Source organism: Schistocerca piceifrons, chromosome 8, assembly GCF_021461385.2.
Source record: "Schistocerca piceifrons isolate TAMUIC-IGC-003096 chromosome 8, iqSchPice1.1, whole genome shotgun sequence".
Lineage (NCBI taxonomy): Eukaryota > Metazoa > Arthropoda > Insecta > Orthoptera > Acrididae > Schistocerca > Schistocerca piceifrons.
In genome coordinates this window covers 43723490-43735717 of record NC_060145.1, presented here as the reverse complement: position 1 = coordinate 43735717, position 12228 = coordinate 43723490, and the positions used below count along the sequence as shown (strand labels likewise).

General features: G+C 43.0%; 1 protein-coding gene across 1 annotated transcript in view; it reads left to right on the top strand.

Annotated features, from left to right (window-relative positions):
• LOC124711945 overlaps positions 1–10934 on the top strand; it is a 96337-nt gene extending 85403 nt beyond the window's left edge. Inside the window, exons 3-4 of the mRNA XM_047242212.1 lie at positions 8663–8827; positions 8906–10934. Of these exons, the coding sequence (XP_047098168.1) occupies positions 8663–8827; positions 8906–10009 (1269 nt within the window). The 3' untranslated portion in view covers positions 10010–10934. The remainder of the gene's footprint in view (positions 1–8662; positions 8828–8905) is intronic.
• The last annotated feature ends 1294 nt before the right edge of the window (positions 10935–12228 follow it).

Below are 12228 nucleotides of genomic sequence, written 5' to 3'. Positions count from 1 at the left end.
GTTATAGTCTTAGGTGGAGATTTCAATTTACCAGATTTAGACTAGGACACTCAGATGTTTAGGACGGGTGGTAGGGACAGAGCATCGAGTGACATTATACTGAGTGCACGATCCGAAAATTACCTCGAGCAATTAAACAGAGAACCGACTCATGGAGATAACATCTTGGACCTACTGACAACAAACAGACCCCAACTTTTCGACTCTGTACATACAGAACAGGGAATCAGTGATCATAAGGCTGTTGCAGCATGCCTGAATATGGAAGTTAATAGGAATATAAAAAAAGGGAGGAAGGTTTATCTGTTTAGCAAGAGTAATAGAAGGCAGATTTCAGACTACCTAACAGATCAAAACGAAAATTTCTGTTCCGACACTGACAATGTTGAGTGTTTATGGAAAAAGTTCAAGGCAATCGTAAAATGCGTTTTAGACAGGTACGTGCCGAGTAAAACTGTGAGGGACGGGAAAAACCCACCGTGGTACAACAACAAAGTTAGGAAACTACTGCGAAAGCAAAGAGAGCTCCACTCCAAGTTTAAACGCAGCCAAAACCTCTCAGACAAACAGAAGCTAAACAATGTCAAAGTTAGCGTAAGGAGGGCTATGCGTGAAGCGTTCATTGAATTCGAAAGTAAAATTCTATGTACTGACTTGACAGAAAATCCTAGGAAGTTCTGGTCTTATGTTAAATCAGTAAGTGGCTCGAAACAGCATATCCAGACACTACGGGATGATGATGGCATTGAAACAGAGGATGACACGCATAAAGCTGAAATACTAAACACCTTTTTCCAAAGCTGTTTCACAGAGGAAGACCGCACTGCAGTTCCTTCTCTAAATCCTCGCACAAACGAAAAAATGGCTGACATCGAAATAAGTGTCCAAGGAATAGAAAAGCAACTGGAATCACTCAATAGAGGAAAGTCCACTGGACCTGACGGGATACCAATTCCATTCTACACAGAGTACGCGAAAGAACTTGCCCCCCTTCTAACAGCCGTGTACCGCAAGTCTCTAGAGGAACGGAGGGTTCCAAATGATTGGAAAAGAGCACAGATAGTCCCAGTCTTCAAGAAGGGTCGTCGAGCAGATGCGCAAAACTATAGACCTATATCTCTGACGTCGATCTGTTGTGGAATTTTAGAACATGTTTTTTTGCTCCAGTATCATGTCGTTTTTGGAAACCCAGAATCTACTATGTAGGAATCAACATGGATTCCGGAAACAGCGATCGTGTGACACCCAACTCGCTTTATTTGTTCATGAGACCCAGAAAATATTAGATACAGGCTCCCAGGTAGATGCTATTTTTCTTGACTTCCGGAAGGCGTTCGATACAGTTCCGCACTGTCGCCTGATAAACAAAGTAAGAGCCTACAGAATATCAGACCAGCTGTGTGGCTGGGTTGAAGAGTTTTTAGCAAACAGAACACAGCATGTTGTTATCAATGGAGAGACGTCTACAGACGTTAAAGTAACCTCTGGCGTGCCACAGGGGAGTGTTATGGGACCATTGCTTTTCACAATATATATAGATGACCTAGTAGATAGTGTCGGAAGTTCCATGCGGCTTTTCGCGGATGATGCTGTAGTATACAGAGAAGTTGCAGCATTAGAAAATTGTAGCGAAATGCAGGAAGATCTGCAGCGGATAGGCACTTGGTGCAGGGAGTGGCAACTGACCCTTAGCATAGACAAATGTAATGTATTGCGAATACATAGAAAGAAGGATCCTTTATTGTATGATTATATGATAGCGGGACAAACACTGGTAGCAGTTACTTCTGTAAAATATCTGGGAGTATGCGTGCGGAACGATTTGAAGTGGAATGATCATATAAAATTAATTGTTGGTAAGGCGGGTACCAGGTTGAGATTCATTGGGAGAGTGCTTAGAAAATGTAGTCCATCAACAAAGGAGGTGGCTTACAAAACACTCGTTCGACCTATACTTCAGTATTGCTCATCAGTGTGGGATCCGTACCAGATCGGTCTGACGGAGGAGATAGAGAAGATCCAAAGAAGAGCGGCGCGTTTCGTCACAGGGTTATTTGGTAACCGTGATAGCGTTACGGAGATGTTTAATAAACTCAAGTGGCAGACTCTGCAAGAGAGGCGCTCTGCATCGCGGTGTATCTTGCTCGCCAGGTTTCGAGAGGGTGCGTTTCTGGATGAGGTATCGAATATATTGCTTCCCCCTACTTATACCTCCCAAGGAGATCACGAATGTAAAATTAGAGAGATTCGAGCGCGCACGGAGGCTTTCAGACAGTCGTTCTTCCCGCGAACCATACGCGACTGGAACAGGAAAGGGAGGTAATGACAGTGGCACGTAAAGTGCCCTCCACCACACACCGTTGGGTGGCTTGCGGAGTATAAATGTAGATGTAGATCTCTGTCCGCCACATTTTAACAGACTGCATTTTATACCGTGATGCACGGGCAGAAGCACAAGTTGATGGGGATGTGGCTCATGTTTTAGCTAACGATGAGACGTGTGTGTCTAGGGTTTTTAAGTTTTGTGATGTGTCTGGACTCTGGCCTAAACTTTTAGGCTGAAGGTTTTAGTGTATTGCAGAGTGGCTGACTCCTCCCTTTTTTCCTTGCGGTCAGCCAGCCACTTCCATCTGCTCCATTGTTTTAGCTCCCTCTACCATTTTCGTTCTGTGTTGTCCATGTTTTACTGCTGACGCCCTGCTTCATGCCACACTTCGGTGTGGGTGAGCACATATTTTTCAATGATTGTTCCCCGTGTTTTATGTTCCATTTTATATAACTGTTCTGAGTTTTTTTCTTGACACACCCGTCTCACTATGTTACTGAACGGGCGCTGAAGACCTTGCTGTCGTGCGCTCAAAAAACGCCTCTGCTACTACTACTGCAGCTTTGCTTGTAGATCACATGACTGGTTTTACAGGTAGCCCTGCCTTTGATATGATAGCTGATGTCTGTGACCAATCTGTTGTAGGTGGTGATGGGAGGATGTATAGGACAGGTCTTGCATCTAGGTCTATTACAGGGATATTAGCCATAAGGCAAGGGGTTGGGGCATGGGTTGTGTAGGGGATTGGTGGGTGTTGTGGGAGGCATTGGGAAGAATAGTGGATAGCACATTTCTCATTTCAGAGCATGGCGAGAAGTAGTCGAAATCCTGGCGGAGAATGTAATTTAGTTGCTTCAGTCCTGGGTGGTACTGAGTCACAAGGGGAAAGCTCCTCTGTGGCTGGACGGAGGGCTTTGGGAGGTGATTGGATGATGGGAAAGATAAGGCATGGGAGATCTGTTTTTGTACAATGTTGGGAGGATAATTACGATCTGTAAAGGCCTCAGTGAGACCCTCAGTATCCTTTTCATTATATTGTTACATTGCATCCTGGATTTTCCATTGGCTGATTTTGCCTGACAGCTTTTTTTCCATCATAACACAGTGCTGCTTTCCTTTGTTACTATTTTCTAATGCATGACTATACTCAGTGTCCATCTTTCTTTCTTTTTCTTTCCTGTGTATCTCTTGTTGCCTTACAAACCAAACTGCATGCTCAACCATCATGGCTGCACACAACAGACAGCTACAAGACCATGCTGATTGTTGGTGCAGCACTTCATGTCTCACATTACTCCTGCCACTATCATTAATCCTATACATTCACATTGATCACTCTCTCTATGTCATCCTTGCATTGCATGTTATTTCCTCCACCTTTTCTATCCCACACGAACTTGTAACTCATCCAGCCAACCCCTCCTCACCCCTCATTCCTTCCCCTCTGTATTCCAGTTTCACCTAATCTAGTCACATCTGCTGTCCCCCTTCTTCACACTTATCCAACCACAGACCTGCAACCCACATCACAAATATTTTTGTTTTTTTCTTTTTGTGACTTCACACCAATTTCAGTTGGTTTTCATGTTTACCTATCAGCCTACTCCCTCAGATTTCATCTTGTTCCCCCCTTATTTCATTCATTTCATCCTTTTTGTAGTTTTTACCACATGTTTAAGTATATTTTTGCAAATTTTTGGATGCAATTGTACCTTTCTTAATGTATTTTACACATTTTTTCCACCACTATGGATCCTTGCTCCTTACATCTGTATCAACACAGAAATATTTCCTTATCACTAAGCAAAACTCAGTCCCACATACGAGGTGTGATTGGAAAGTTTTAAGAATGGATCCGCTACTGCTTACTGGTATGGTGAGCAGGTACACAGAGGGTGGGGAGTGAGTCATTGCCTTGTCCTTGAACGCCCTCTGACACGAAACTGTGTTTCCTTTATTCAGTTCATTGTGGCAGCTGGTTGAGTGCGGGTCTGTTAGGGCTTGTTGCCAGATTCTGTCTGCGTGAAAATGGATGTAAAAATGGAGCAACAAGTTTGTGTGAAATTTTGTTTTAAACTGAGAAATCAGCTTCTGAGACTTACGGTCTATTAGAAACAGCATTTGGAGATAGTTGCATGATCCAGTCAAATATTTCTGTGTGGTTCAACAGATTTAAAAACGGCCACAAATCATTTGAAGATGAACCCCGGTCCGGCCGTCCTTCCACCTCAAAAATGAATGAAAATGTTGTGAAAGTTTGCAATTTAGTGTGCTCTGATTGTAGACTTACAATTAGGAAGATGGTTGAAAACCTAATTTAAGTTTCTATGCAGTTCAGTCAATTTTAACTGAAGATCTGAACATGCGTTGAGTGTCCACAAAATTCATTCAAAAAGTGTTATCATGTGACCAGAGACAATACCAACTTTAAGTATGCCTAGAACTGATTAATTGGACTAAAATGACCCAGATGTGTTAAATGGGGTAATTACAGGTGGTGAATCATGGATATGATCCTAAAACCAAAGTGCAGTCTTCATAGTGGAGGACTCCAGGTTCACCACGACCAAAAAACCCACGGCAAAGTTGGTCGAAGGTGAAGACAACGTTGGTGATTTTTTTTTATTCTACCAGTATTGTGCATCACTAATTTATCCCTGGAGGACAGACAATTAACCAGGAATGCTACAAATGTGTCCTTGAGTGTTTGCATGAAAAGGTGTGGAAGAAAAGGCATTGTGGAAAATCATGAGTTGGGTGCTACAACATGTCAATGCCCTGGCTCATTGTGCCTTCTTCATCGTTGAATTTTTGACCAAATTCAGAATTGCTGTTCTTCCACAAGCGCCATAATCCCCTGATTTGGCGCCTGCATACTTCTACCTGTTTCCTAAACTGAAATTTTCACTAGAAGGGAAGTGCTTTGACTCAACTGAAGACATCCTAGCAAATATGGAGAGTGCCCTTAACACACTTCAGGAAAAAAAATTCCAAGAATGTTTCCAAAAGTGGAAACACCATTGGAGTCTGTGTGTTCAGTCAGAAAGGGACTATTTTGAAGGAGATGCATCACAGTAGCATGTAAGTACCACCATTATATGATTACAAGCCCATTCTTAAAACTTTCGAATCACACCTCATACTGTTCCTACATTGCTGCTTGACTCATGGGATCCCCCCGAATGGCCTTACCATTAAGTTACACATCTCCGTCTGCCACCTTCCTTCCACAATGAGCTCCTCCTGTTCAGATTCTACCAATCCTTATCCCTCAGCAACACAGTCCTGCAAAACCATATCAGTCATGTCCAATCCTCCTTGCAGTACCTTCTCTTCATCAGTAAAAATCTCCTGCTATGCAATCCCAAATTCCTGGATTCACACATTGAAAGTCTTGCCCTCCAGGAACTAGAGCAACATGCACAACACCACCTCAAAAAACTCTCCAACCTGCTCACTTGCTACTCCCACCTTGGACTACCACCATCCACCACCTCTACAACAACCTTCATACCTCCCCCTCATCCCCTCAAAGCTGACGAACACTGTCTCACAGACCCATTACATTTACCCCAAGCTTGAAAACTGACTCCCACCATCACACGGAATCCAAAACCTAAGCAGACCTGAAACACAGTCATGAACCTTCCCACCAAAGGCCTTACCCCACAGAAGTATCAGTCCTTTCCAAGGGCCTGACATTTTGCCCCACTCACATGCAGGACTTGTTAAAGACCTTCTCTCCCTCTCCTGGTCCCTACAGTGGAAATACTTTTTCACCACCAATCTGAGCAATCAGACTCAACCAAAGAGCAATGTTGAACCCTGCCTGACTCAGTTCACTACTCCATCCAACCGTGATCCACCCCCACTGCCTCCAAATCACACCCCCTGTTAACTTTCCAGAATTTCCTAACCTCGAACCTTGCCCCACCATCATTCCTCAAATCCTTACATCTGCCGAAATATTCGCAATCCACCACCTGGAAACTGATCACAGCCTTATAATCCTACCTGCTGACAAAGGCTCCACCACTTTTGTTTTGAACTGCAAGGATTACCGGGGCAGAAGGACTCAGCCAGTTGTCAGATTCATCCACCTACAAACCTTGCCACAGTGACTCCATCCCAGAAATCCAGCAGGATCTCCAGTCTCTCCTCAAATCCTTAGGCTCATTTCACAACCTCTCTCTAGAGTCCATCTCTCTCCTCACCCCCTACTATTCCCCACACTCTTACCGAGCGAGGCGGCGCAGTGGCTAGCACACTGGACTCGCGTTCGGGAGGACGACGGTTCAATCCCACATCCGGCCATCCTGATTTAGGTTTTCCGTGGTTTCCCTAAATCGCTCCAGGAAAATGCCAGGATGGTTCCTTTGAAAGGGCACGGCTGACTTCCTTCCTCTTCCTTCCCTAATCCAATGAGACCGATGACCTCGCTGTCTGGTCTCCTCCCCCAAAAACAACCCAACAACTCCCCACAATCTTACATTCTACATGCTTCCTAAAGCCCATAAACCCAACCACCCACACCAACATCCTTAATGCCCGTGGCCTTACTGCTATTGAACACAACCTTTCTCAATGCCCAATGGATTCCAAACCAACCACCTACTTCCTAGTCGCTGTGACCAACTACATCCTCACCCAAAATTACTTCTCCTTTGAAGGAATTACCTACAAACAATCCAGGGTATGGCTATGGACACCTGCATGGCACCACCCTATGCCAACCTTTTCATGGGCCAGCAAGATGAATCCTTCCTAAATACCCAGAATCTCAAACATCCAACTGGCTCAGATTCATTGATGACATCTGTGTGATTTGTGATCCGAATCGAGGGTGAGGTCAACCTATTCACATTCCTCCAGAACCTCAACACCTTCTCGCCCATTTTCTTCAGCTGGTCCTTCCATACAGCCTAGCTTCCCATGGCCGTTGCACCTGTGGTGACGAGTGGTTCCTCTCGAAATATACCAAGGGCCTCACTGAGGCCTTTACAGATCATAATTACTCTCCCAGCTTTGCACAAAACAGATATCCCTGCCTCACCTTTCCAGTCACCTAACACCTCCCAAAGCCCCACCATCCAGCCACAGACGAGCCAACCAGAACTGGAGCAACTGAATTACATTCTCCACCAGGGTTTCGACTACCTCTTGTTGTGCCCTGAAACGCGAAATGTCCTACCCACCATATCCTACCCATTCATCCCATGGTGGTATTCAAACACTCACAGAACCTACACAATATCCTCATCCATCTTTACACAACCCCTGCTCCCAACCCCTTGCCTCATGGCTCATATACCTGTAACAGACCTAGATGCAAAACCTATTCCATACATCCTCCCACCACTACCTGCTACAGTCTGGTCACAAAGATCACCTATCCCATCAAAGGCAGGGCTACCTGTGAAACCAGTCATGTAATCTACAAGCTAAGCTGCAACCACTGTGCTGCCTTCTATGTGGGCATGACAGACAACCAACAAGCTGTCTGTCCACATGAGTGACCACTGACAAAATGTGGCCAAGAAACAACTGGACTACCCTATTGCTGAGCACACCGCCCAACATGGTGTCCTTCATTTAAATGACTGCTTCACACTCTGTTCCATCTGGATCCTTCCCATAAACACTAGCTTTTCTGAATTTTGCAGGTGGGAACTCTCCCTGCAATATATCCTACGTTCTCACAACCCCCCTGGCCTCAACCTTCATTAGTCATTGTCCTCAACCATATAGCCCCTTCTAGTTCCCATTCCAGCATTACATGGCCCTACCACTGATCTAATCTTTTACTTCTCTCCTTTTCCCATACCCTCCGTCTAACATCCCAACTGAACCTAGCTGCTCCTCTCTCCATTTCGTCCCTGTACGCTACCAGCATCACTTTACCATCCCCCACCCCTACCCTGCTATCCCTCCCCCTCCCTGCTGCAGCCACCTCCTCCTCCTTACCCGCACCCCCACGCCTCTCCCATAATGCGCTGCTGCTCGAAGTCTGGCTCCAACTGCTAGAGATGTGGTCGTGTGTATGTGTGTGTGTGTGTGTTGTCTATTTTTGACAAAGGCCTTGTTGACCAAAAGCTAATTTTCCAACAGTCCTTTTGGTGTGCTTTTCTGCGAATCAGCATCTCCGCTACATGGTGAGTAGCAACTATCCTTTTCATTATATTATTACATTCCATCCTGGATTTTCCATTGTTTGTGTTTGCTGTGTCTTTATTTTCCAAGATATGCACAGTTGTTCCACAACAGAATTGTTGTAAGTTTTTTCCCTCAAGCTATTTACTGTGGGCTCATGAAAAAATTTATTACTCCTTGTTACAGTTAAAGAGGAAAAAAGTTATCCCAACAGAGCTGCTGTATAATAAGTGGGGAGGATTATGTCTGAACCATAACGCCTTGAAGGTGATGCTGGAAATAGGAGAGTTCACTGATGATGAAGTAGATGTTTTGAAATTTGTGGCAATTGCAGCTGGCCATCTCACACATGTACGTTATGAACAATGCATCATAATAAAATTATGTGAAATCTTTTCAAATATTTATTTTAAATGTTTCTTTTTGCAGAACCTGAAACAAACAATGATAGTCATATGTGAAATACTGACTGAAGAACCTGAAGGTGGGTCAGCTATGATTCCATTCTCAACATTTTGTGACCTTTACACATATCTTGCAAAAAAAGACTGTGGACCACCATCTGCCCATAAACCTGATGTCAAGGAAACAATTCAAGCAGAAGAGGAATCAGAGGAAACTGAAGCTGAAGACAAATTACATAAACAACATGCAGAGGACATAATCACCGATATTGTAGGAACTGTTGTATCTGTTCCAGGAGATGAAGAACAAACAACAGAAAATGTTACTGGAGCAGATGTTCAAGGAGAAGGTGAGCAGGAACAGAGCCCAGAGTTATCAGAAACAACCATTGGTGAAATGCAAATGTCTGGCAGTAAAGATCTTGAAGATACAGCAGAAGTTCATGAAGAGAGTGTTCACATAACAGAAACAAAAGAAGAAAATGGTATGGATAATATGCATCCAGATAAAGAAAGCAGTCCTGTAGGAGTTGAGAGGACTACTTCAGTGAAATTTAAGGAACCGGTACATGCAGGCAGTATAAACACAGAGGAAGACGTTTCATTATTATCTGATGAGTCCAGTCCTGCCACAGTGCCAGAAGAAAAGAGTTCTGAACCAGAAGAAAAGAGTTCTGAACCAGAAGAAAAGAGTTCTGAAAAGATTGCAAAAGAAACTGTTAAAGAAGTTGTACATAGAGCAGAAGTTGCTGCTGAAGCAAATCAAGCCGAAATTACAGCTGCCCAATTTGTGATTAAGGTTAAGTCGGAAACAGTGTCAAGGAAAGTTCGTACGCAACGGAAAGCACCCAAGAAGACACTGAAACCCTCCCACATGCATCATGAAGTACCTGGCATTGGGCCTCCAGTCTCAGATGAACAAATAGACAAAGTTATTACATATTTGCATTACTGGTCTGCACGACAAGAAGGAATGATTATGCCACGCAACATAAATCATTTCCTTTGCCCATCACTTGATCCTCCTCCTCCTCCAGAATTTATAGAGGCATCGCTACCAACGTGCATCTGTGGCATAGGAAATCCAATGGCCTCCGAGTGCCATTGCACAGCTGCTTCTGACAACTAATCAATTTAAAACCATCAGTGTTTGTGGGCATGTGCATGCTCACCAGTAATTGCTTCTAACAGTGCTTTTTACCAGTGATATTGTCATTTCAGTACTGTAGTTCTTCAAAAGTTCTTCAACTGCTGTTTCACTAGCAATTTTATAGTAAATGTGTTAAGCTTTGGTAGATTGATCATAAGGGTCTGAAGCTCACCATTGCCTTTAACTGCTGATCATACACCCAGCACAATATTGACCACAATGCTCATCACCTCCTACAAACTTAAGCAAATTATCTTTCATTATTTTCAAATAATTTACACAGTGATTAGCTTTTTGCTATTACATGTACAACAAAAGAACCTAAGGTAATAAATAGCCTGATATTCAACAGAGAGTCCCTCTTTAAAATTTTTTTGGATGTAACTGCTTGCTGCAAAACAATGTTTGAATTTTACACCAAATCACACACAACAACAGTGTTTACCATTTTGCCAGCTGGATCATGTTTCTATGCCTTCAACTTCTGCTCTATGGTGTATTATCAGTAAATTTTACTCTCACTTAAGAAAAATAGTGGCTTGCTGTTTGTCCACAGTAAGAAGACAGTTTTTACTGGTGTTACCTGTGGAGAAGAAAATCGGCACTAGTTGGAAAATATTCATTTGTCTCCAAGCACTGCCAGTGTTTCTGCATGTATCACCTCTGCTTCCATGTAAGCACAAAACGGGGGAAATTGTGCCAGCACTCATTGTGTGAAGAAGTTAACGCTACTGTCCCCTCACTAGTTGTCTCCCACTGGCAGTCCTAATGCAGGGGCAAGGCATACCTCCCACAGTTCCCGAAGGGCATCGAGTGAAGGGTAATCATATCATGTCAAACAGTATGTGTGCTAAATCAGGAAATTAAGTCAAGGAGAACAAACATCCAGTATATATGCATAAACTAATTGGCAAGATCCTCATTTCAGGTACCTAAATCATATTCACAGGACTAAGGAGAAAAGTATACTTCAGTCGCCTGTTCCAGTAACGTTGCAAAGTGATTTTTAAAGAGCTCAGAATATACTTTTGTGTCCTTTTTAGTTTCTGATAGAGCTAAAGAGTAAGATAAATGAGAATATCAGAAAGGATTTCCACATCTACATCCATACTCTGCAAACAAGTGTGAAGTGCATGCAAGTGTGTACTGTCCATTGTACAATGAATTATAGTTTCCTTTTCATTCCATTTGCATGCAGGATAACTACTTAAATGATTCTGTACACAGTGTAGCTAGACTGATCCTGTCTTCACGGTCTCTGTGGGAGATCCCTGTAAGGAGCTGTAGTATTACCATAAATTACTCATTTAATACTACTACTTCGAAGATAGTAAGTAGGCTTTCATGGGTTAGTTGATGTGTTTCTTTAAGTGTCTGACAGTTCAAGTTTTTTTCGTAATTTTTCCAAGTCAAACAAACCTTCTATATCACCTGTTAGTTCTCTTTAGTGCATGTCCTATACCCTTAAGCAGTATTATAGCACAAGACACAAGAGCGTTTTGTTAACAATCTTCTTTTAGACAGACTGCATTTTTCCAGTAATCTATGAATTAACTGGAGTCTGCCAGCTGTTTTATCTGTGAGTGACCCTGTGTAATTATTCCATTCCATAGCCTCAAAAATTGTTACACCCAGATATTGGCATAAGTTGACTGATTCCATTTGTGAATCACTGATATTGTAGTAACAGGGTACTACAGTTTTGTGAAGTGCACTATTTTACAGTTATGAACATTTAAAGTAAGCTGCCAATCTTTAGACCACTTAAAAATATTATCAAGATCACAGTGAATATTTGTCCAGCTTTTTTTCAGGTAGTACTCTGTTAAAGGTATCTGCATCAACTGAAAAAAACCTATGGTTGCTACAAAGGATTTTTATGAATATATTTACATCTAAGATTACTATCAGTATTGTTTGCCAGGTGGTGTTGGTGGTGGTGGTGGTGGTGGAGGAGGAGGATGATTTGGGGCAGGAGACCAAACAGCAAGGTCATCTGTTCAATTGGATTAGGGAAGGAAGTCTGCTATGCCCTTTCAAAGGAACCATCCGGCATTGCCTGAAGTGATTTAGGAAAATCATGGAAAACCTAAACCATGTCTGCCAGGTCATTAATATACAACATGAACAGCAAGGGTCCCAACACACTTCCTTCGGCCACACCTGAAGTTACTTCTACATCTGCTGATGCCTCTCCA